The 27,055-nt window shown below is 43.4% G+C and overlaps 1 protein-coding gene across 1 annotated transcript in view; it reads left to right on the top strand.

The window, feature by feature from the left end:
* The window catches only part of gria3b (glutamate receptor, ionotropic, AMPA 3b), a 502,427-nt gene that overhangs the window by 75,890 nt on the left and 399,482 nt on the right, over positions 1-27,055 (top strand). Inside the window, exon 4 of the mRNA XM_041195164.1 lies at positions 22,108-22,347. Coding sequence (XP_041051098.1) covers positions 22,108-22,347 — 240 coding nt within the window. The remainder of the gene's footprint in view (positions 1-22,107; positions 22,348-27,055) is intronic.

The raw sequence follows: 27,055 nt of genomic DNA, 5'->3' as shown, positions 1-27,055 counted from the left end.
ATTCAGATCAGGCAGAGGTCGGACGCCTCGATCAAAGTACTGTTTCTGCTTCTGCTGTCTCAGTTTGAGCAGGTCCTGAACGCTGTAGCTCACTGGCTGTGGAACTAACTATTGAGGCGCAGTTGGAAGCTTAGTTCTTAGTCTTCTCCCCATCAGGAGTAATAATCTACAGCTAGTAGGTACTCACTGTTGTCAAATGTAAACAAGTCTACTCCAATTTTCTGCCAGGGCCTCTCTGGAACATTGTGTGGTTGAAGTGGTTCTTTTTGTTGTGACTTACTGTATATTTGGCACACTGCGCACACATTCACCATTTCCCTGATTTGTGCTCCCATTCCAGGCCAATACATCACATCTCGAGCTCTTCTCCTGCATGTTTCTATGCCAAGGCGACTTTCATCTAAGCGCTGCAGCTTTTCTTTCCTCAGTATTGCAGGAATTATGATTTTTTCTCTCTTGAAAAGTATTCTTTCTGCTAAATAACATTCCTCATGAAAGTTCTAATACTCTTGTACAGCAGAAGGGACTCCACTCCGATGTGTGGGCCAGCCAGTTTGCACAATCTGCTGCAGTTTTCTCAGGCTGACATCATCTTGGTCACTTCCCTGATCTCATCCAGTTTGGTTACAGCCACAGTTAAGTCCTTTGTCAGCATATGAACCTATGCTTCCCTTTCTTTATCCTCTTCCTCCGTGATGGGTAGATATGCACGTGACAGTGTCTGCAATGTACATTTCCTTGCCCGCTTTGTATTTAATTCTGACTTTGTACTTCCGCAGATGCATTTGTAATCTTTGGATTCTTGGCACACAGTTCAGGGGCTTTTTAAGTATAGCTTCCAAAGGCTTATGATCAGAATCTACCTCCACATCTTTGCCATAGACAAACTGGTGGAAGCGTTCTAGGCCAAACACAATTGCTAGCATTTTTTTCTCTATTTGGGCATACCGCTGCTGTGTTTCAGTCATTGCCTTTGAAGCATATGCCACTGGTGCCTCATTTTGCAAGAGGACAGCTCCCAGGCCAGTCTTTGAAGCATCCATTGAGATCTTGGCCGGACGACTGACATCATAATACTAGTGCCTGGGTCAATTTTCTGTTCAGACTGGTCTTGTTCCCAGTGCCATTCCACATCATTTTGTAGAAGCTGTCTGAGAGGTGCTGTCCGGTCTGACATGTTTGGAATGAATTTCCCAAGATAGGTCATAATTCCCAAAAACCTCTTCAAGTCTTTTTTACATTCTAGGGGTGGCATGTTCACAACTGCTTCGATTTTACTCTGATCCAGCTTCAGTCATTCACTTGTGATCACACGTCCCAAGTACCTGATTGCATGAAGACCTATTTTTGCATTTTTTCTTCTTCATCTTGAGGTTCCTTTCTCCAGCTCTGGCCAGCACCTGCCTCAGTCTGTGGTCATTTTCTTCTCGTGAGGCTCCTCAGACCAGCACATCATCGATATAGGTTTCCATGCCCTCTAACCCTTCAAACAGCTGCTTCACTGTTCTGTGGAACACTTCTGGAACAGAACTAATACCAAAAGGTAAGCATAAAAACCTGTCTAGCCATTTGGTGATTTGGAGGTACAGAGATAGGAGCTGCGTTCATCCAGCTCGACCTGCAGGAAGCCTGAACTCGCATCCAAGACTAGTACTTAGCATCAGCTAGCTTACACGTGATCTCTTCTAATGTGGGCAGCTGGTAATCCTCTCTCTGTACTGCCTGGTTTAGGTCTCCGGGATCCAGACAGATTCACAGATTCCCATCTGATTTTTCTACAATTGAAATTGAATTAAACCACTTTGTCAACTCTTCAATTTTCTTGATGATGTGAATTTTCTCCATTCTGTCCAACTCTGCTTTCAGTTGATCTCTCAGCATTACTGGTATTTTCCTGAACGGGTGTATTTTGGGTGTCACTGTTCATCAGTCTTGATGGTGTTCTCCTTTTAGGCAACCAATTCCCTCGGACACATCTTTGTACTCACTCAGGATGTCATCAGTGATGACAGTCATTATTCTCTTGATTAGCTTCAGATTTTTACAAGCTTTGATCCAAGAATGGGTCTTGCATCAATTTTCACCACTATGAATGGAAGTGCTTGAGAATGTTTTTTGTAGTTCACTTTTAAGTTTGCACTTGCCTTCTACTGCAATATTTTCACTTGTATAAGTAGACAGCTTCACTTTTGTTTTAGTTAGCTCTTTTTCTTTGCTTATCCTATGATACAGGCTTATGGGAATGACATTTGCTTGTGCACCTGTGTCAAGCTTGAAATTTATCATCATGTTGGCAATTTCTAAATCAAATTTCCATTCGTCGTCTTTGGAATTTGTTGTTACAGCACCAACAAAAAGTTCAGCTTCAGTGTATGTGTCAATCGTGTGCATTTTCTTTGATCATCTCAGCGAAGTGATTTATTTTATCACAGTTCTTACACTGCATTCTGCAGGTAAATGCTCTGTTCATCAGCTGCATTTAAATATTTTAATAGCAGTTTTGTTCTTTTTAAGTTTAGACTGTCTATTAGTTCTTTTCCGGGGCAAGTTCTGTTTAACTGCATCTAACGACTTGATCGTGTGCGGCTTATCACCTTCTGTCATCTCCTTACTCTGACATTTCATTCTCTCTAACACTCTGTAGATATTTATTGCCTTCTCCAGCATGAGATCAACTTCTCTCAAAAGCTGTTCTCTCAGAGTGTCATTTGCGATCCCGCAAATTATTCTATCTTGGATAGGTAACTCTTTAAGCTCTCTAAATTCACACGATTTAGCTTGTTTTCTCAGCTCAGTTATGTATTGACTAGTGTTGTCACTGCCTTGTGTGCATATTAAAAAGTCAGTATCTTTCATACTTGATGTTTTTCTTAGGACTACAATAGGCTTAGAATTTTGCCATTATTTCTTTCAAGTCATTTTGTTTCTCATCACTTTAAATCGTGAATGTGTTTATAGACTTCTCGGGCTGCTTCCACTCCTATGTGAAGAAAGATGGATACTGTACCTGAGGGTCTTTTTTATCACTGCCCATCGCTGTTAGGTACAGCTCGAATCGCTGCTGGAATCTCCTAGTTTTTGGCGAGATTTCCCTCCAAATTGCGCTCTGTCAGTGGTTCCAGAACCTCCATTGTTGCGCTTCTGACACCCTGGGCGGGATTTTACACACCCACCCACTGCCACAATCTTCCAATCCCGCCACAATTCAGTGGACTTCTGGGTGGAGAACCGTCTCACCCACAGCGGGGCTGGAAAATCCCGGCCCATGTCTTGTTTCATGTTTCATGTTTCAGTGATGCACACTGTTGACATTGTAGCTGAGCTAACTTTATTGATAACACATTTCGTAACATAAACACATATCTGCAGTAACTGAATTCTGTCAAGACAGGCTCCAATGTGTACTATCTGACCTGCAACTCCCAGATCAGATGACCCCATATCTAGTACAGAGCACTGAATGGTACCTAATACTGGAGCCCACTACCACAATCAACTATTATCTTAACATCCTCTACACCATGAACTTTTATTTTTCGCAATAACCTTTGATGGCACCTTATCAAATGCTTCTTGGAAATCCAGTATATCTACAGGCTCCCCTTTATCCCCAGCATGTGTTACTTCTTCAAAGAACTCTAATAAATTGGCTGAACATAATTTCCCTTTCATAAAACTGTGCTGACTCTTCCTGATTACCTTCTGTTTTTTTTTAAGTGCCCAGCTATAACTGCTTTAATGATCGATTCTAACACCTTCCCTGCGACAGACATCAAGTTAACTAGCCTAAAGTTTCCTTTTTTCTGCCTCCCTCCCCACTTCTTGAATAGTGGAGTTATATTTGCTACCTTCCAGTCTGATGGAACCTTTCCAGAATCTAGGGAATTTTAGAAAATTAACACCAATGCATCTACTACCTCATTAGCCACCTCTTTTAAGACCCTAGGATAAAGTCCATCAGGACCCAGAGACTTGTCAGCCCACAGCTCCATCAGTTTGCTCAGTACAACTTCCCTAGTCATTGTAATTTCACCAAGTTCCTCTTTCCCCTCCACCTCCTGATTTGCAGCAATTACTGGAATGTTTTTTGTATCCTCTATAGTGTATAGAAGCAAAATATTTGTTCATTTCATCCACCATTTCCTTATTATCTACAATTAACTCCCCAATCTCACACTTCAGCGGACCAACACATTCTATCTACTCTTTTCCTGTTTAAATACCAGTAGAGACTTTTGCAACCATTTTTACATTTCTGGCTAGCTTCCTCTCATACTCTAATTTCCTTCTCCTGATTAACCTTGAAGTCATTCTCAGTTGCTCTTTATATTCTGACCAATCACCTGACCTGCCACTCAGCTTTGCACAGCTATATGTTTTTTCCTTAAGTTTGATGATTTCCCTAACTACTTTAGTTAACCATGGATGGTGGGTCCTCCCTTTAGAATTTTTCTCTATAGTAGGAATATACTTATTCTGAGTATTCTGAAATATGTCCTGAAATGTGTGCCTTTGCTTGTCTATTGATCTACCCCCTAGCCTAGTATTCCAATTCACTTCAGCTAGCTTAGCTTTCATGCCCACATAGTTGCCCTTATTTAAGTTTGAAATACGAGTCTTAGCCACATCTTCTCCCTTCCAAACTGGATGCAATATTCAATCACACTGTGGTTGCTGTCAGCTAGAGGTGTCTTCATTCTGAGGTCATTAATTAATCCTGTCACATTACACAATGCCAAGTCTAACATAACCTGTTCTCTGGTTGGCCCCAGAATGTACTGCTCTAAGAAACTATCTCAAAAGCATTCTATGAACTCTTCATCCAGTCTACTACTGCCAATCTGACTTTTCTAGTTTATATGTAGATGAAAGTCACCCATGATTATTGTCGTCCCTTTATCACAAGCACCCATTATTATTTCTTGTATACTTTGTCCTACATTGTGGCTACTGTTAGAAGGCCTGTAGGCCACTCCCACCTGTGACTTCTTTCCCCTACTATTCCCCATCACTACCCAGACAAATTCTATATCCTGATCTCCCAAACCAAGGTCATCTTTAACTATTACACAATTGCTATCCTTGATTAACAGTGCTACTAGGGCACGCTATCAATTCATTTACCTTGTTATGAATGCTACGTGCATTCAGATTCACAGTCTTTAGTTTAATCTTTTTTGTTATCTTTGTAACATCTAGTCTTGATTCTTTGTGCATTCTTAGATTTTGTTCTCTCTGTGCCTTCCTGTCATTCGCTAACCCTTATTTCCCATATTACTATCTTCCGCTCTTACCTTGTCTCTACTCTTTGATATACCACATCTTTCCACATTTGATCCCTTTCTCCTACTATTTAGTTTAAAACCCTCTCTATTTCCCAAGTTGTGTGGTTCACAAGCATAGTTCAGGTGTAGACTGCCTCAATGGTACTGTCGCTGCTTTTTCCCAGTACTGGCACCAGTGCCCCACAAACCAGAACCCACTTCTCCCACACCAGTCTTTGAGCTACATATTCATCTCTCCAATTTTATGTACTCTATGCCAATTTGCACATGGCTCAGGTAATAATCCACAGACTATAACCTTTGAGGGTCTGCTTTTCAATTTAATACCTAGCTCCACATACTGTTAATGCAGGACCTCTTTCCTAGTTCTATGTATGTCGTTGGTACCTACATGGACCACGACAACTGGATCTTCCCCCTCCCACCACAAGTTCCTCTCCAGCCCTGAGTAGATGTCCTGAACCCTGGCACCGGGCAGGCAACACAGCTGTCTGGACTCTCATTCTTTGCTGCAGAGAGCAGTGTCAATATAAGCAAATAAACAAAATTTTGAGCTTAGGCATCAGTGCAATATCTGGATGTTCAGTAGATTGTTAAATTATAATAACATATCAATTGTACAGGGTGTTGGCATCAAGGAACTCTTGTTTTTTTTCCTGTACCTGCATTGGAATTGATCCTATATTTCTAAATAACAGCACTTTAAAGGATAGATTAAAGCTGCAGTATACACAATGCATGGCCAAGTTATAATGCCTACTGCACTTCCCTATGGCTAGTGCTGAACTTAAAGACAATAGTGCACTGCACATCCCTTCATTCCCAGTGTAATTAATTTTTAAAAACATAGGAACAGGAGTCAGCCATTTATTCTCTTGATCCTGTTCCACCATTCAGTGAGATCATGGCTGATCTGTGACCTAACTCCACACATCAGCCTTTGTCCCGCATCCCTTGATAACTCTAGCTAACAAAAATCTATCAGTCTCAGTTTCAAAATTAACAATTGATCTAGCATCAATTGCCATTTATAGAAGAGAATTCCAAAATTTCATTCTTGGCAAGAAAAGTTTCCAAATTTACTCCCGACAGGTCCGGCTCTTAATTCTTTGACTATGGCCCCTACTCCTAGACTCCCCAAATAGTAGAAATTGTTTCTCCCAATCTACTTATCTATCCCCCTTAATATCTTGAAAACTTGGATCAAATCACCCTTAGAATGATCCTAGAGTGTCAACCAAACAAAGAAACTACGAAAACTGAAAATCGTAAATAGAAGCAGAAAATACTGAAATGTACAGGAGGTCCATCAGGTCTGAAAGAGTACGTTAAATTATTTTCTCCAATTTGACATTCATTGAGGATGGAAAAGTCGCACTTGAAATGTTAACCTTTTTAACTTTTAAATGCTGACTGATGTTGTGCATTTCCAGTTGAACTTGTACCTGGTCCCTCCGTTCTACATATAGATACCACCTAATAGAGGATGACCAATAAAGTTTTATGACATGTTGAATCAACTGTCTTCTTATTGCTTTAGCCACCAGAAAACGGATGTCGTATTCTCATGACCAAAAAATGCTGTTCCTTCAGACAGAGCAAGACCTCTCTTGATACAGGGGGTTGTTGAGATCTGGAATGTGCTGCCTGAGCATGTAGTAGAGCCAAATTCAATTATGGCTTTCAAGAGGGAATCAGATCATTTATCTGAAGAGAGAGAGGGTTTTCAGGGTTAAGGGTAAAGTTGGGACTAGCTAAGTCACTCTTGTGGAGAGTTGGCATGGACAAGACAGGCCGAATGGCCTCCTATGCTGTAACCATTGTATGATTCTATGACTTTATGGCTCATGACTATCAGTTGCTCATGAGTCTGTGATCAGCATTGATACTGCCGCAAAATTGAATATGCACCGACGATTCGGTACTTTTACTCTGGTGACATTGAATTGTTCGCAATTCAAATAGAAAATGCTAAATGGCAATTTTACACTTCAGGGCCTGGTTCCACAAGAGAATATCTAGTATGGTAAACCATCTTGTATGTAATTATTAAGGTCATCTGAACAATTTCTCAGATCTATGGTGGAAAAATGATACAAAAAATGTGCTGATCAGTCCGTTCCTTCCAGCAACCCATGTATAATTTACGCCATCGTAGACTCTTTCCAATTTATTTCCAGTCCATAGGGAGCTGAATAACCTCAGGTAAAGGGTAAATTTCTGAAATTTCTGCCTGATCTCCCAAGTTAATCAACGTAACAGAAACGTAGAGAATATTCAACGTTTAGGGTTTATATCTTATTTCAATCACTATGATTAATATTGAAAATTAGAATAACTAGTATTATCTGATTTATACATGTGTCTATCTTTTCACTAAATTAGGGAGATGGTGGCATAGTGGTAATTTCACTGGACTCGTAATCTAGAAACCCAGATTAGTGTGCTTGGGGACAGGGTTCAAATCCTACAATGGCAATTGGTGGAAGTTAAATTCAATTAATAAAAGAAATCTGGAATTGAAAATTAGCTTAGAATGAAATTTCCATCACTTGTTATAAAAATTCATCTGGTTCAATGTCCTTTGGGGAAGGAAGTCTGCTATTCTTGCCTGGTCTAGCCTACATGTGACTCCAGATCCACAGCATTCTGTTGACTCTTAAGCTGCCCTCTGAATTGACCTAGTAAGACACTTAGTTCAAGGGCAATAGGAATGGACAACAATGCTGACCTTACCAATGATGCCCACATCGTATCAAAGACTATAAAGTCCCACAATTGGCGGGGGTTCCGTTACCGTGAAATCTTGCAAAGAGTGAAATCACGAATGGCAAACGTACTTTATAATGGGAGTGAATTTGATAGGTTCCAGCCATCCCAAAATTTGTCATTTTCAAAGGAAAAGAAGTAATAAAAACACTGTTTTTGAGTAATTCGAGACAATTTTACTACAGAAATTATTTGGCAATGCAAGAAAACCAGAACAATGTAAAAGTTGTCAATTACAGAATAGTACAAATTACAGTACATTACTAGACAGTGCAGGTACCGTACTTTACTCGAGAGTGGAGGTAGAGGGAGTGGTGACGTGGCTGATGCAGGCATTAACGTGGATAAAAAGAGTGATGTTATTGTTGACTGCTTTGCCTTCTGTTTTTCAGTTTTGTAAAGCTCTCTGTAAGGAGCAATAGCTGTGTCAAATCGCTCTACAAAAGGCTGCGCTTCTTTCCATGCTCGTATCATGGTCTGTTGCCTATATTTTTTCAAATCTTTGGCTAACCTTATGAGATCCGCCAACATCTTGGTTGTGAATTGAGCCTTTTTAGGCTCTTCTTCCCACTCCTGCTCCTGTTTAGTTTCACTTAATTTCATCAGTTCAACCAACTCTTCCATAGAGAGTTCCTCTTAATGACATTGAAGGGATCATTCACTTCATCTGTGGTGATGATTTCAAATCCCCCTCCCCCCCAAAACTTGTTTTGCCAAGTCAACAATCCTGGCCACTTCAGCTTCCACAATGGGGAACTCTGCGAACGTTCACAGCCTCAGGCCAAACTTTCGTCCATTAGGCATTTATGGTTGAAGCTCTAACTTCATCTCATGAGTCCTTAATTATGCCTACTGCCACGAGGATGTTGAATTCCTTCCAGCAATCATGGACAGTGGTTGAAGGGTCTGCTTCCAGAAGATGAAGGATGTGGCTGAAACTTTGTCAGGTGTCGTAAGCCTTGAATGAGGCAATGACCCCCCCCACCCTGTCCAGTGGTTGGATAAGTGAGGTCGTATTTGAGAGTAAAAACAAAATGTCAACACCTGGATGGCTCTTTGCAAGAGAGTGTGGATTCCTGGGTGCATTATCGAGGATTAGTAGGATTTTGAAAGACAGGTTCTTTTCCCTCAGATAAATGAGGACCTCTGGCAGAAAGCAACTAGCAAACCAGTCTTCAAATACAACTGCTGTAATCCAGGCATTGCTGCTAGCCTTCCAAAAGACTGGCAAATGAGATTTATTTTTCCCTTTCAAGGTTTGAGCTTTTTTCTGATCCATTGGTTTACATTTAAAACCAGCCACATTGGCACAGAGCAGAAGTGTCGGCCTGTTCTTTGCTGCTTTAAAAGCAAGAGCTGTCTTTTCTTCTTTCGAAATGTAGGTCCCATTTGACATCTTCTTCCAAAACAGGCCAGTTTTGTCTGCCTTAAGACCTGCTCTGTCTGGTAGCCCTTTCCACAATATCTTCCTGCAGCAACTTAGTAAACTCTCCTGTAGCTGTATGGTCAGCTGAAGCAACCTCCTCTACCAACGCCACATTATACAGCCTGACACGCTTTTTAAAGCAATCAAACCATCCTATGCTCGCTGAGAATCTTTTGCAAGTTGAAGGAGAGGCACTTTCTGCACTACATTCATCATCACCAGTGACACCAGCACTACCCTCTTTACTACTCTTTATGTGCTGGTAGAATTCAAGGGCTTTGTTCTGAATGATTGGACCATTAACTGGGGTCCTCCTTTGATGCTGGTGATGTATCCACATGTTGAGTAACTTGTCAATTTCCTCTGAGGGTAGAATCATCTCATGTTTGCACTAAGTGCAGTAGCAGGTGGGGAAAATGATGTTTTACCCGCCTGCAGCAATGGCGGCTTCTCATGCCATATCATCCCAAACCTCCGCATTAGTTATACATTCGTGGGAAACATGGCGGGAGGGCTCTCATTTGTCCACCACACCATCACCTCACTGCTTCATCATGCCGGGCACCATATTTAAAGTGCAGCCACGCGTACTCCTCTCAGTGCTTCCAGCCCAGGATTGCTGCACAGAAGACGGGATGGCCCCGAAAGGCAAAAAGACTGCCCCCAGCCCCTCCCCCAGTTTAGTAACACGTCCCTCGAGTTCCTTTTGGACTCTGTAGAGGCGCGGCATGACGTCCTCTACCCCTGCTCTGGCTGCAGGACGGGCAGCAGCATTACCAGTCTGGCTTGGGAGGCGGTGACAGCAGTGGTCAGCGCCAATGACCTGCAAAAAAGGACAGCCACCCAGTGTAGAAAGAGGATGAATGATCTTCTGTGTTCCGCCACGGTAAGTCACTCTTCTCATCACTCTCACACTCATAAATCTATCACATATCCACAGGGCCGTCACTCACAGGCAGTCATCACCATTCACGCTCTCACACGCACCTTCATTGTCCTCGTCCCATCCATGGGACCACTCACCACTCACACGTGCCAGGCATACTTACCATCTGGCCTGGCAAGCGTCTCACTTACACTCTCTCCATCTCTATTCATGCAAGACAAGATGTCGCACAACAAGAAGGAGAGGTTGCTTACTGGTGGAGGAATGCCTAACATCAAGGTCCTCATGGACTTCGAAAATAGAGCCACCCAGCTGGCTGGCGAGGATCTAGACTAGTGCTGTGCTGATGGTGAGGTCAGCGGTGCTTTACCAAGTGAGGATCCAGCAGTGCAACATCCATCAGACAACCACGCTGTGAGTGATGTATCCTGTTTCACAGGCCTCTGCCATACACTAATTATTTCCACTTGCTTTCGCAGGCACTTCTGCCAAATAGCCAAGAGAGTCCACAACCCAGGGCTTCCAATCAAGCCCCGAGGGTAGCTCAGAAGAGGAATCTGCCAAAACCCTTCCTGAAGACCTTCACAGCCCTCACCCACACCCTCCACCTGCACAGAGAGACACACCTCCGTGGAGCTTAGATTTAGAGTAGCCCCGGGGTCAGAATCTGGTGAGCACATTGCACTGTCTGATCCACAACAAGTGGTGGCAGGGACTTCCCAGGTCCCTGGCAATCAGTGAACAGCTGGAGGCCAGAAATCTGCTGAGTCCAAGTCAGATGAGGAGCCTCTGGACTCGTTCATGTCACAGTTGCTGGAGCTGCAAAGGCAAGCTCGGAACATCAGGAAGGGATGTCTGCTGCACTCCTCAGATTGTAAGGCATGATAAAGGAGTTGGTCTGCCTTCAGACTGAGGTGATAGCACTGGCATGCCAACGTATCGAAGTTAACACTGGTAGGATGGCGGCCGCCATGGAGACCCTGGAACAGGACGTTGCTCCTGCACAGCTACACGGGTTGAATTTCATCGCTGATGCCATAGTTGTCCTCCAACAGTTTCTATGTAAGAGGGGTGTGGGGCAGCCAAATCTCACTCCAGCTACCCCTTCTCCTCAAGGAATCAGCCATGGGCCCTCAGGATCAGCAGGTGTACCCCTCCGGTGCCACCCATTGAGTTGACTCCAGGAGAATTTGGCTCATCTGAATCCCTCCTTCCTGTGACCTCAGCAGCAGCAGCTCCAGCTCCACTTACTGAGAGGGTGCCACTGCCACACAGCATGACCCTGAAAGCAGGCTGGGGCCCTCCAGGTCTTGGCCTTCCAGAGGACACCCACCAAGGTCATCACAGACAGGGTGTCGCAATTAATATGCTGCTTCCACCTCCACTGTGGATGTCATGGGAGCACCATGTATTAGGAAGGTTAAGAAGATGTAGTTGCACAGTCTGGGCACTGGTGTTAATCATTTGTACATAATGTTCACTATTGTCAATAAATTCCCAAGAATGTCTCCCTGCCTTTGGCTCCTTGTTCTGACGAGCAGCTTTCATGTCACTCAGATGTGAAACCATTCTGCACGAGATAAAGGAAGATATCTCGGTGCAGGGTCTCTTCCCTGAGCTTTGTGCAGCCTTCAAACCAAAGTGATGGTCCAGCATCACACTCCCTTGACACATTAGTGCTAGCTGCACCTCATCAGTGCTTGTCATTGCTGCCAGGATGTCACCTCTTCAGCATCTCTAAATCTCTAACCAGTTACACTGTACTCCTGAAGGGGTCAGGTGCTGAAGGTGGACAAAGGATCAGGTACTTTTAAAGTTTCCTGGCTGCGTCTCTATGATATGACCCTGATCACAGAGCGTAGGCGAGCTGCCCTCAGCCAGACAGGATTCAGACATTCTCAGAGGCTATGTGAAGATCTATGGTGTGCCGTCACTGCATGTTATCATCATCCTCCTGCAATCGAGCGATTATCAGGACCTCCACTGCGTCATCGTCGCCTTCGAGGACCTCCTCACCCTCATCACCATCTGCATCCTCCTCATCGGAGGAGACCTCCAGCTCCTGCATCTCCTCCTCAGCCAGCTCCTTTCCCTGTTGCAGTGCCAGGTTGTCAAGGGCGCAGCAGGGGACGACAATGCATGACACCCTCTGCAGACTGTATTGCAGGGCTCCACCAGACTGGTCCAGGCACTGGAACCACATTTTCAGCATCCCGATGATTTGCTCCACCAGGTTGCGAGTTACAGCATAAGCCTCATTATACCTTCGCTCTGTTGCAGTCTGAGGCTGCCACACGAGTGTCATCAGCCACACCCTCTGTGGGTAGCCCTTATCCCTGAGGAGCCATCCCTGCAGCCTCTGTGGACCCTGGAAGACATCAGGGATTTGTGACCGACTGAGAATGTAGGAGTTGTGAACGCTCCCTGGAAACTGAGCGCGGTCCTGCAGGACACGTTTGTGGTGGTTGCACACCAGCTGCAGATTCAGCTAATGGAATCCCTTGCAGTTGATATGGTTGACAACTTGTTGCGATGGAGTTCTGAGCCCCACAGGAGAGCACCCTGCACCTGTGGAAAACCCGACATCTGGGCAAATCCAATCGCTCTTGCATCCTGGCTCTCTTGATCCTGGGCGAAATGCATAACGTTGTTTGCCCTTGTGAAGATGGCATTGTAACCTCATGGATGCATTTGTGGGTGGGGGATTGTGATATCCCACAGAGGTCACTTGTGGAGCCCTGATAGGAGCCACTGGTGTAAAAATTGAGTGCCACGGTCACTTTCATGGCCTCTGGCAGTGGATGCCTCCGTGTCCCTGTGGTACCAAATCCTGCAGTAGCTGGAGTTGTGACCGAGAAGTTCCCTAGACAGGCACAATCTTCTGTGACACTGGTTCTCGGTCATCTGCAGGAATGAAAGGCCGTATCTATAGATCTTGAGTGTCACTAAACGCTGACCAGCGACAGCTCATTGTGGCTCTTCAGCGGACTGTGCAGAAGCCCCAGCTGTCCCTTCAACCTGAGGGTGCTGCTCCTCCCTCTGTGCAGCCAGGAGCCTCCGTCACTCTCTCCTCCATCATCTCCACTCTCTGTACGCCCCAAGATATACAGCAAGTTCACCAGGCTCCATGCTCCTGATGTTGTACTCCTGCATGATGAAAGAGAGATGTGTGGGTTAGCTTTGGTATGCTAAGAACCTTTACTGGTTAAATCTGAAGTCTCCTTAATGCAGAGATAAAAACAAAAAACTGCAGATGCTGGAAATCCAAAACAAAAACAGAATTACCTGGAAAAACTCAGCAGGTCTGGCAGCATCAGTGGAGAAGAAAAGAGTTGACGTTCTGAGTGCTCATGACCCTTCCACAGAAAGGTCTTTTTGTTCAAGTGTCATTACTTCCCTGGAACATTTTCTGCTTGGCTCTGACCCACTGATTTTTATTGAAGTGCTGTACTGTACCTGTACTGTAAAATACCCATCAGGAGCTAATGTATCCTGTAAATCACAGCAAACCACATGCAGCTAGAGATGGCACATGCATAGGGATGGCACATGCACAGTGCACACTTTCAGCGTGGGAGAAACAACAAGCAGCGTTTTTTATGGCCTCTGAATTCAATGTTTTATTAACCTATTGGGACCAACATGTGTTTAGATGAGGAGCTTAACATTTTCTTTCACGGATGAATGAAGCTTTGGGGCCACGAGTCGCAATCAGGTGTACAAAAACATTCACGCAGGTAAAAGAATCCACGTTAGAGGGGGTCACGAACGGCGGAAGTTTACTGTTATTATTCAGTATGGGATTTTTCCAATAATTTTGGAAACCAAGAACTCACAGGCAGTGATTTCAAAATTTGTGTTATCTGTGTCTGCCTTCATCGGAGGAAGAGGAAGTGGAAACTGATCCCAACAATCTGGAACCACAAAACCAATGTCCAAATAAGTATTGAGGTAGATTCACGGAAATGGAGGCAAAATTGTAATTGACTAATTTCGCCCTGAGAGAGCAATTTCAGTAGTGCCATGATTACTTAAACAAAAACACCAGGGGCAGCATTTTCCAGTTGGTGAGCAGGGCGGGGCCTGCCCACCGACGGGTAAAATGACGGGGGGTGATATTGGATGTTGGTCCCGATGTCACCCCTGCGTCATTTGAGATTTTCAGTTCTGTGGGCGCTTAGCCGAGTCGGCTGTGCGCCCACCGACCTGTCAGTGGCCTATTAAGGCCATTAATAAAGTAATTAAAATGATTAATGGACCAATCCATCCAACTTAAGGTTGGCGGGCAGGCAAAGAGCCCAGGCGGCCTTCAGAAAAAAGATGAAACCTCATCCACGGGTGGGATGAGGTTTCATGAGGGATTTAAAATTTGTGTTACAAATTTAATAAAAGTAATTGACATGCCCCAGCTCATATGACAGTGTCACATGAGAGGATGTGTCAGTAAAATTTTTCTCATCCTTTATTATCTCTTTAAAAGTAACACTGATCTCCCTGAGGCAGCACTTTGCCTCATGGAGATCTGTGCACTCTTCGCCACCACCCCCCCCACCCCCATCAGTCTGCACAGGGAGCACACAGCACTTCTTCCGGGTGGATGTCACGCTGGGCGGACCTTAATTGGCCCACCCATGTAAAATGGCGGCGTGCCCGCACATGCCCGCTCCTGACAACTCCCCCGAAGGGGGGGATAATGTTGCCCGAACTATTTTTTGTTCACTATTTTCCTTACCTAAAAGCCTTTCTCGTTCAATGGCTTTGATAAATTTTAGCTTCAGATTGTGTAGATACGAGCATATGAGCATATGAACATGCAAACGTACGAATTACGAGCAGAATAGGCCATTCGGCCCCTCGAGCCTCTCTGCCATTCAATACGATCATGGCTAATCTGATTGCGGCCTCAACACCTCTATCCTACTTACCCTCAATAACCTTTGATTCCCTTGTTAGTCATGAATCTATCATAATCTGACTCACCTCCTGCCAAATGTTGATGGGAAATGTAACCGTTTATCCATTTAGCATTCAGTACACTTTTTCTGCGATATGGGTCTGGTGTTGAAGTAGCTGAGCTACCAGATAAGCAGTGTTTTTTTTTCTCTCAGCCGTTGAGCACACAGGCCTTTTTATTAACCTGTGAAACATATTAGTTTAAGAACTGGCTCCATTACAAGATCGGACAGAGAGATTTCATATGAATTGTGCTAAGTGGTCGTATGTGAATATCACACAAGGGAGAATTTGAAGGCCATAGTGCAATTTGTAGTACATGTCTGTCGAGCAAAGTAAGAACAATAGAGAGGTTTCTCATTGATATGTTTCACCCTGTTACAAATCAGAATTAAGCAACTCTTGCCCATTGCTGATTCAACATGCCAGATCATTGTTTTCAGCACATATTATAAGTTCCTACTCTTGTGAAAGGTTGTAAAATAAATTTTATTCACTGTTTTCTCATTTACATGATGTATTCTACTGAAGGGACTGGGACTACTTCTTTATCAGGTCTCCAGTTACGAGAGTAACAAAATTATACTTTCATAATTTTTTGTAAAGCTGGTTTAAATCTCTAATCGAAATTTCTAATAGGTAATTCTTCTCTTGGCCTAATTTAAAAAATGTTGGGGAATGAACTGTGGATTGTGAAACTAAAGTAGTAAGAATGCTCCTGATAGCAGTTTTCAATTAAATAATGTATTCATCTATTTTTTTTTAATATTTAACAGCCCCATTGAACCGTGTAGCTAGAAATTTAGATGTGATCCCAGAAAAAATAATAATGGTTTTGTGGCTCCAGATTGTTAGGATCAGTTTCCACTTTCTCTTCCTTTGATGAAGGCACAGAGAACACAAATTGTGAAATTCACTACCTGTGATTTCTTGGTTTCCAAAATCATTGGATAAATATCACACTGAATAATTATATTCCTGGATGTGATTTGGGTGTCGCTGATAAGGCCAGCATTTGTTGCTCATTCCTAATTTTAAAAAATTCATTCGTGGGATGTGGGCTTCACTGGCTAGGCCAGCATTTATTGCTCATCCCTAGTTGCCCTTGAGAAGGTTGTGGTGAGCTGCCTTCTTGAACTGCTGCGGTCCATGTGGTGTAAGTACACCGCAGTGCTGTTAGGGAGTTCCAGGATTTTGACCCAGCAACAGTGAAGGAACGGTGATATATTTCCAAGTCAGGATGGTGAGTGACTTGGAGGGGAACTTCCAGGTGGTGGGATTTCCATCCATCTGCTGCCCTTGTCCTTCTAGATGGTCGTGGCCATGGGTTTGGGTGGTGCTGTCGAAGGAGCCTTGGTGAATTCCTGCAGTGCATCTTGTGGTGTGTATTGGTGGTGGAGGGAGTGAATGTTTGTAGATGTGGTGCCAATCAAGCAGGCAGGTTTATCCTGGACGGTGTCAAGCTTCTTGAGTGTTGTGGGAGCTGCACTCATCCAGGCAAGTGGGGCGTATTCCATCACACACCTGACCTGTGCCTTGTGGATGGTGGACAGGCTTTGGGGAGTCAGGATGTGAGTTACTCGTTGCATGATTCCTAGCCTCTGACCTGCTCTTGTAGCCACAGTATTTAAAAAGCTAGTCCAGTTCAGTTTACGATCAATGGTAACACCCAGGATGTTGATAGTGGGAAATACAGTGATGGTAATGCCATTGAACATCAAGGGGCGAAGGTTGGATTCTCACTTGTTGGAGATGGCCATGGCCTGACACTTGTGTGGTGCGAATGTTACTTGCCACTTGTCAACCCAAGCCTGGATATTGTCCAAGTCTTGATGCATTTGGACATGGACAGCTTCAGTACCTGAGGAGTCGCAAATGGTGCTGAACATCGTGCAGTCATCAGCGAACATCCCCACTTCTGACCTTATGATGGAAGGGAGGTCTTGATGAAGCAGCTGAAGATAGTTGGGCTGAGGGCACTACCCTGAGGAACTCCTACAGTGATGTCCTGGAACTGAGATGACTGACCTCCAATTGCCCTTGAAATGAGTGTACTATTAGGCCAATTTGGAGGGCAGTTCAGGAGTCAACCACATTGCTGTGGTTCTGGAGTCACATGTAGGCCAGACCAGGTAAGAATGGCAGATTTCCTTCCCTAAAGGACATTAGTGAACTCAATGGGTTTTTTACAATTAATGAAAGTTTCAAGGCAACTATTCCTGAAATTAGTTTTCAATTCCAGGGCTTGAATTTCACGCTTGGTGTGCACTGCAAAGTCAGCAGGCCTGGAAGCAGATGCAAAATGCACTTCTGCCCCTAATTGGCCCCCAAACGCAATTTCACCCCGCATGGCCAATTAACAGCCAGCTGCATGAAACGCTCTGAGAAAGCCTCAGTGCTGCTGAGGGGGTCGGGAAGAGGGCAGGTGCCAACAAAAGTGAGGGTGCGGGTGGGCGCCTCTAGCGAGCTCCCTGAAGGCAGACAGCTGCTGCAGAGTGGCTTCAGGGAGCTCCAGACCTGTACAGATTAAATGAGAAGAACAAAATGCAGCAAACTGTGTCTTTGCAACACATTCAAGCACCTGACAGCAGAACTCAAAAAACATAAGCCTCAGATATAATTTTTTATTATATTTCACCCCGGACATTTCACCCCGCCTTTGGATGAGGTTTAGTTAAAAATGGGCCACCCGCCTGCCCGTTTTGCCTGTTGACGAAATCACACGGGCAACGTAAAATCGTGGACAACAGGGCTTTTAATGGCCGTAATTGGCCCTTTAATTGTCGGCGGGCTTGGCTCCGACTCCCACACGTGCCTGCTGACCTCAATATTGCGTGCGGGGCGCGTGCACAACATCATTTCGCGCAATTTCACTTGCATTTGGGTCGGGCATGCGCCCGCTCAAAGTAAAATTCTGGCCGGAATTTTTTATTAATTAATTATTATTAGTTTAACGTAACACCAGGCCTTCAACTCCTCTTCTCACATTTGTAATTATATATCTTACCCTGATCCTCCTCCACATTTACGGCTATTCTCTCAGCAAACATTTATGAAAAGCTGTGATTCTCTAATTCTGGTCACTTTGCATCTTCCATGCAGCAATCAACATGTAACTAAAGCTACATTCTATAGCCTTGCATCCTTGAAATGTCTGAAAGTGTTGCCCCGTACCTACTAAATTCTCCAGCAGAAAATTATTTTTTAATTCCATTTCCTCGAAGGAATATTCTCATTGCAAACTTCAAAATGCTGCTGCTAACCTACCAAACAGAACAGAGAGTTTTAAATTCTAGTTGTTTTGTCTATGATTTTATTACATTTCCTATCATTCCTTCAGCTGCCTAGGTCACAAGCTGTGAAATTCCCTCAGCTGCTGTGCCTCTCGACTGCTCCCCCTCCTTTAAGATGCTCCTTAAAAACTACCTCTTTGACCAAGCTTCTGATCACCTGCTCTCACAACTCCTTATGAAACAAGGCGTTAAATTTTGTCTGATAACACTTCTGTGAAGCATCTTGGAATCTTTTACTATGTAAAGATGTTATATAAATGCAAATTGTTGTTGTTCCATGCCATAAGACAGAGGAAAAATGCAATAAGTTGGTTAAGGAATAAGCAACTTTAAAAATTCCATGCATTTCCCATACACCAATACAATTCACAAACTGTTCGGTAATCATTAAGTCTAAAACACCAAATGGCCTGTTTCTGTGCTGTAAATTTGACGACAGAAAGAACAGAGGTGGCAGTCTAATAATGCAAAAAATAATGCTGGAAATCTGAAATAAAAACAAAGCGCTAGAAATACTCAGCAGCTGTGGCAGCATCTGTGGAGCGGGAAAGAGTTAATGGGTGGAATTTTCTGACCCCGATATCAGCAGGACCAAAACTTCCTGCCCAAAGTCAACGGACTTTTGGTTGCTCTCCAAATTTTCTGCCGCGGGTGGGACCGGAATATCCAGGCCAATGTTTCTGACCGGAAGCGTTAATATATTTACTGTTTTTACTTTAGTATGTTAATACTATGGCCAGAATTTTTCCTGAATCGCACTTAAGTGCGGTGAGGAGCATGAAAAAAGATGTTTTTGCCACCGGGGCTTTCGCATTGTATCATCCGCTTCCCGCCTGATTAATTATGCAGCCACAGGAAATGAGCTCTATCGCTGGCATCTGCCTCTGAATCGCTCACCACGCCGTTACCACACCATTTCCTCACTCTGGGTGCCATATCTAAAATGCAGCCATGCACACGGTTCTCAATGCTTGCAGCTTAGGGTTGCTCCAGTGAAGACATGGCCCCAAAAGTCAAGAAGAGTTCCGTGACCCGTCACTGGAATGCCTTTTGGACGCCCACCGTGATCTCCTCCACCCCCACTCTAGCCACAGGAGGTCCAGCAATTTTCACCACTCCTGCTTGGGAGCCGGTGACAGTGGTGGTCAGTGCCAATGCTGCACAAAAGATAAAAGCAAAATACTGCAGATGCTGGAACTCTGAAATAAAAACAGAAAACACTGGAAAAACTCAGCAGGTCTGACAGCATCTGTGGAGAGAGAAACAGAGTTAACATTTCGAGCCCGAATGACTTTCCTTCATGTTATCCCAGACACATTTGAGCCTTTGCCAGGAGATAACACAAAAGGGATTTATGATAATGACCTTGCAACCTGCTTAATTATTATTTTCTTAGACTTCTCTCCACCTCTGCTTGAGGGAGACCAAAGGAATTAGAACTACAGAATGACACAGCTCAGCAGGAGTCCATTGAACCCAAACTGCCTGTGCTGGCCCTTTGAAAGAACTAGCCAATTAAACCTATTTCCTTGCAAGAGAAAAGTGTTTGTGAGGCTGTTGCACTGTTTGGGTAATGTTCCTGTTATAGCCAAATAGCTGGAAGAACATGAAAGCTGTGAGTGAGAGACTTGCAGTATTGGTAAATGTGTGAGGATGAGGTAGAGATAGAGCATCAGAGTGTTAGGCTTGAGTTCTGACTGCTGATAGGTGAGTGATGGGACTGTTGGATGGGGCAGCATGAGATGTTGGTAGTACGATGAACGTGAGCTATGACATAGGAAGATGCATTCACTGGCCTTGACAAATTGTGTGAGGTCATTGAACCTTTTCTGGCATTCCAGCCAGGTCCTTGGGGTCAAACTGCTGGAATTTGCCTCCCTGGCCACTGCTTATATTCTATTTGCAGGATATATGAGCATACAAATTAGGAGCAGGAGCATGCCTTGAGAGGCAATCCACTTGTTAAAGGCAGCCTGCCACTCTTAAAAAGGAGGTGCACTCAGGTTACAGCAGCCCCTATTGGTTACAGACTTTGAGGGAAAGAAGACTACCAATGGAGCAGCTGATACCATTTGGGGAATTAGTATCAGCTGCTTTTATTCACATCTGGAGCGTGCACTCAATTGTCACAGCATTTGTAACATTAACACTGCTCCATTAGAGGGTGTGGTTGCATCATGGTATTGTCACTGGACCGGTATTCCAGAGACCCAGGGTAATGCTACAGGGACCAGGGTTTGAATCCCACCATGGCAGATGATGAAATTTGAATTTAATAAAAAACATCTGGACCATGAAACTATTGTTGATTGTGGTAAAAAAAACCATCTGGTTCATTAATGCCCCATTAGGGAAGGAAATCTGCTATCCTGACCTGGTCTGGCCTCCATGTGACTCCAGATCCACACCAATGTGGTTGACTTTTAACTGCCCTCTGAACAGGGGCGATTAGGAATGGGCAATAAATGCTGCTAGTCAGCGATGCCCACACCCCATGAGTGAAAAAAAAAAAATTGGTAGTCTTCTTTCCCTCAAAGTCTGTAACTTTAAGAAGTGTAAGTTATGCTAGCCACACATGCACCTGGACCTCCTGTTGAGCTTGCAGCTTGTCATCAGTGCTTTTCACACGTTGAGATGAACAGGCAGCATCACCTCAATCAGGTGCAGAGTACTGTGCATCAAGTCAATGGGCTGATTTAAATTTTTAGCCATTGATGTTTTAGGTTTTATAAAAATTCATCTGTTACAGTTAATTATACCCCTGGTCATCTCGAAATAAATCTCTAATTTTACACCTTCATCATTTTTATACTTTCAATCATGGGGAAATGGTGGTGCATCAGTAATTCACTGAACCAGTAATCCAGAGACTCAGGCTAATGCTCTGGGGACATGGGTTCAAACCCCACCATTGGAACTGGTAGAATTTAAAGTCAATTAATAAAACCTGGAATATAAAGCTAATCTCAGTAATGGTGACCATGAAACTATCATTGATTGTTGTAAAAATTCATCTAGTTCTCTAATGTCATTTAGGGAAGGAAATCTGCCATCCTTACCTGGTCTGGCCTACATGTGACTCCAGGCCCACAGCAATGATATGTTGACTCTGAAATGGCCTAGCAAGCCACTCAGTTCAAATGCAATTAGTGATGGGTAATAAATGCTGGTCACATCCAATGAAAGAATTAAAAAAAACATGGATTGATTTTCACATACTTACATTTTTCCTCCAAAAAATGAAGGAATATTGTCCTTTCGCTTAAGTTACAAATTGAATGACTTGCTCTTCTGTGACACTCTTGAATTGTCAGATTTTGAAGGCAAGGTCAGCCTTCTACAAGTTGCTGGTGAACCTTTGTTCATTTCCTAGGTTGATGTGTACTCTTTGTTCTACCAAAACAACAGGCGTGGCAGATAATTTGGAATGTAGATAAAGGATGTTCTACTGTCAATGTGATGCTTACAAAAACTAACAAACATCTTTTCTTTCAGTCTGTTCACAGTATTCCAAAGGCGTTTATGCCATTTTTGGGTTCTATGATAAGAGATCTGTGAACACCTTGACATCTTTCTGTGGAGCACTACACACATCCTTCATCACTCCAAGCTTTCCTACAGAAGGAGAAGTTCAGTTCGTTATTCAACTGAGGCCACCACTGCAAGGAGCACTCTTAAGTCTTCTTACCCACTACAAATGGGAGAGATTTGTCTATCTGTATGACACAGACAGAGGTGAGCGGTGATACCAAAACTTTATTTTTTTACCCCATTTTTCTAAGGTATTTATGCATGACTGCTTAGATTGCGATTAGTTAGAAAGTTACACTTTTGGTTGAAACTCGCAAACGCTGAGGGGAAATGTGTCTGTAAATCCGCATATCCAAGTAACTAATTATTTTGATTCCAAGCATGTCATTCAAAAAAATCTTAATAATTCATGTTAGAAATTCATGAGTTCTCTGATAAGTCTATCCCAGCAGTTGTTAAGGAATTTGAATATTTGGCTCTCATTAAACCCCAGAAATATTGATGGAAAGAAATGACAGTTAGTCTTGAAATAGTATACTGCAGGAAATTATATCTCTTTGTTCAAATTTGAAATTATTCTAAATGTAAAAACAAAAAACTGCGGATGCTGGAAATCCAAAACAAAAACAGAAATACCTGGAAAAACTCAGCAGGTCTGGCAGCATCGGAGGAGAAGAGCAAAGTTGACGTTTCAACTTTGCTCTTCTCCGCCGATGCTGCCAGACCTGCAGAGTTTTTGAAATTATTCTAATTGTTCAGGTTTGATGTTTAGGGTAGCCTATTACTGTAGTTACATTGCTACCTCTCTATTTTCAGATGCTCATTGACGCACTGAGTGACAGTATAGGTTGGGAGTCAGATTTTGATCTGACCCCAAGTGCACTAAAATCGAGTGGTTTGAGACCCTCTCCACTCCTTCTGAAAGTAAGCTAACTCACACTGAGTTAATGCTGCCTAAATGTCAAAGGCAGTCACCTCTGGAATTCAGCTTTTGTGTTCATGTTTGACCAAGGCTGTAATGAGGTCTGGAGTTGATTAATTCTAGTGGAACCCAAGCTGAGAATCAGTGAGCAGGCTATTAGTGAATAAGTGCCAATTGATAGCATTGTTGACAATATTTTCCAACACTTTGCTGATGATTGGGACTAGGTTTATGAGGCAATTACTGGCTGGGTTGGATTTGATACCATTGTAGAAGCTGTACTGGACCAGCTAGCTAGGACCAATCCTGGGCCACTGGTCTTTAACATAGAGCTGGGATGTCATCAGGACCCAAAACCTTTGCTTTGAACCTTTGAACCTTTAACTTCATTAGTCTTAAAGCCTTTATTGTAGAAAATATTGTAGCTTTAGCTACGTGAGCTTTCGGTGGTTCACACCGCATTCTTGTCCAACATGGTGACTGAATTTCACATGACTGAAGCGGCTTTGGCTTTGTATCCTGCACTTAATAAATCTGAATGTGGATGTTGCATAATATAATGAAAGAAAATATCTTCATCTTTGAAATAGGAGTTGCTAGAATCTCAAGGAATCTTTCAGTGTCTTTTAGTGTCCGTCAGGTTTTCAATGCTCAAAAAAAGTTGTGTGTTATTTGTTGGAAGGCACTTTTGTTTGCAATACAAATGGATCTTTCCAATTTGGCACCATTAAAGGGCAACCATTAAGCCACTATATATTTCAAAGACTAATTAAAATGTTTGCAGATGTCTGGAAAGTAATTATGTGATTCACCATACATCATTATAGCCTGACATAGTTTCTGGAAATGAATATATTACTTTATGGGACTTATTTCCCTCCATCATATGGAATGGCAAAGCAGGTTCAAATAACTGGATGGCTTACTCCATGGGGCTGTCTTATTCTCTGGGCTGACATATACACTGCAATTTATGGCATTATGGTGAATGAATGGACTACAGCCAATCGAGATGAAATTGGGTGCTACCATTAATACGAAATTAAATAGTCATGCAGCTCAAGCTAGAAACAGGAGCATAAGTGAATGTCAGAACTGAGGAAGAATACAGCAGATTACAGAATACCTTAATTATAGCAGACTAAGGTAGCAGTGTCAGAATCCTTGGGAGCATTCATACAAGTGAGATGAGGGTATGTTCTCAACATTACAGTTAAGGACAAAATAAAGTAGTGCGTTCTCGTATTGTTAAGATATATAGCTGTAGAAATTTGTCTCGGCAGATATACTGATGGGATCATATCGTATACCTATTATATGCCTTCCCCTTTGGCAGAAGGGTTGGGAACCAGAGGATACCAATTTGTGGTGATTAGCCAAAGAACCAAAAGTTACATGAGGAAAGAGGAGTTAAGATCAGGAATCCACTGCCTGAGATTGTGGTGGAGACAGATTCAAAAGGGAACTGGAAAAGCACCTGAAGTAAGAATTTGTATGGCAATTAGGAAAGGGTGGGGAATGGGACCAGCTGAGTTGCTGTTACAGAGAGCGTGCATGGACATGATGGGCCAAATGGCCTCCTTTGCCATAACCATCGTATGATTCTGTGATATTTAATTCCATTCATAGCAACCCCTTTCAAGATAGAGTTCCACCTCATGTGCCAATTTTAGATTTGGGAGTGCTTGTCTGAAGCTTAATGTGAATGGAAAGATGATCATTGTAAAGGATAAACTTGACACAGGATGTGGAAATCATACAAGAATTTCCAGTATCACAGTATCTTTACAGTGCAGAAGGAGGCCATTTGACTCATTTGAGTCTGCACTGACTCTGTGAAAGAGCATTCACCTAGTCCCACTCTCCTGCCTTATCCCCATAACCTTGCACATTACTTATTTTCATGTAGCAATCCAATTCCTGTTTGAAGACCTCAATCGAACCTGCCTGCACCACCCTTTCAGGAAGTTTGTTCCAGACTCCAGCCATCCTCTGGGTGAAAAAATATGTCCTCACATCACATTTACTCCTTTTGCCAATTAGTTTGAATCTGTGCCCTTTAGTTCTTGGTGTTCTCTTGAGGGGGAACAGTTTCTCACTATTTACCCTGTCGATACCCCTCAGGATCTTAAATACCTGTAACAAGTCTCCTCTCAGCCTTGTTTTCTCCAAGGAAACCAGTCGCAACCTCTCCAATTTATCTTCATAGCTACAGTTCATTATCCCGGAAATCATTCTTGTGAATGGATTCGGTTGTTTACCACAGGAAAACCAATTTTTAAAAAATGCACTGTAGAAATGTGAAACAAGAGATCTATAGGTTAGATTACTTAGAAGTCATAAGAAAAACTATGAACCAACAGAAGGGACAACTATTCAATAATTTTAACAAATACAGTGGTAAATTGTGAATTTGCTTGGGCTGCAGAAATTTAAATCATGCCTACTAAAAGGGAGTGTCTCAAGCTTTGATCTCATGAGGAGATATCCTGCATATTAAATGCACCTGACCTTCCACTCTCTGCCGACTATGGCCAGCTACCGACTGACTGCTCCCTGCCAGCTGCTTCCCACCATCCACCGCCTACTCCCTGCCACCCACTCTGCTACTTCCTCCCCTGTTCCCTTCACCACTCCCTCCTGCCTCCAATCCCTCTGTTGCTTCCTCTCCCTCTCTTTGCCTCTCCCTGCCTGCTCTGCTTCTCCCCACCCGCTCTGCCACTCCCTCCATTTCCCGCAACCTTTGGCCCCCCACCCCGCTCTCTTTGCTGCTCCCTTCCACCGTCAGCTGTCTGCTCCCTGCGAACCACTCCACTGCTCTCTTTGCCATTCTATCCTGCTTCCCATTCCCTCCATTCCACTTCCTGCACCATCTGGTTCCTCGTTCTCTTTACTGCTCTCTTCGCCACCTCCTTCCGCCAACATTCAAGCGATGGCTGGAGGCAGACAATAGGGGTGGAAATAGTGGGAAATGGAAGGGACAGTGAAAAGAGTCGGGGAAGCAGGAGGGAGCAGCAGAGGGAAAGGGAAGTGGGAGGGAGCGGGAAGCAGTTTGGAATGGCAAAGAGAGTGGGAGGAATTCGAGGGGAGCAGCAAGAGAGAAGGAAATGGGAGAGGGGTGAAGGGATTGGTGGAGGGAGTGGAATGTGGGAGGAAGCATCACTGGAAGGTGGACAATGCAGGAGGAGGACTGTGTGGGCAGGAGGGAGTGGCAAGGAGACTGGATGGTGAGTGGGAACGAGAATACTATTTTGTGTTCTCTCCTGACTTTGATCTGCTTGGGACTTCACTAACAGTGACATGAACTGCACGTATAAGGATTATGCCTTCGGCATCAGCAAATGCTGATTTAAAAATGGCTATAACAAGAAAGAAAATAATAGGGATAAAGGGAATTTTCTCAAATTGGAAAGATATGAGGATATTAACCAGGAATTTGTTTTGGAGATGTGCTTAAATAATCTACAACTAGGAATTGGGGAAACAGCATGTAAAATGTGCTAATGATATCAAATTGGAGGGTATGAAAATTTAGGAAAGACTGCAGGAGAGCAGGCTGCGCATTGGAAAAAACAACTGCTGTGAAATAATATATTTTGGAAATAAAGTTAGGGAAAAGGAAGCAAGGTAGGGAAAAGAGCAGAGGGACCTTGGTGTGCAGATTGTTATGAACCTCTTAGAGGATGATAACTTTTAAAAAGAGATAAAAATTTCCTAGTGACTAATGCAAAGGAATTACATGACAATATTGCACGTTTTAAGACTTTTACTTTAACAAACGAACTTAAACCAACATTGATTTAAACATTTCTTAGTAGGCAATTAATACACTACTACAGAAAAGGTATTCTTCAATAAATTCTTAACACAACCAAAAACCCGGCATCACGTTTATACACTACACTGACTCTCCGCAGAATTGTAGTCTTGTAATTAAAGTCCAAAGCTCCTCCAGGCCTTAACAGGATCTCTTCACCCTGCTTCACCAGG

The sequence above is a fragment of the Carcharodon carcharias genome, chromosome 9 (assembly GCF_017639515.1).
Source record: "Carcharodon carcharias isolate sCarCar2 chromosome 9, sCarCar2.pri, whole genome shotgun sequence".
Classification (NCBI taxonomy): Eukaryota; Metazoa; Chordata; class Chondrichthyes; order Lamniformes; family Lamnidae; genus Carcharodon; species Carcharodon carcharias.
Note: the sequence above shows the minus strand (reverse complement) of the source record. Positions and strands in the feature narration are given on the sequence as shown.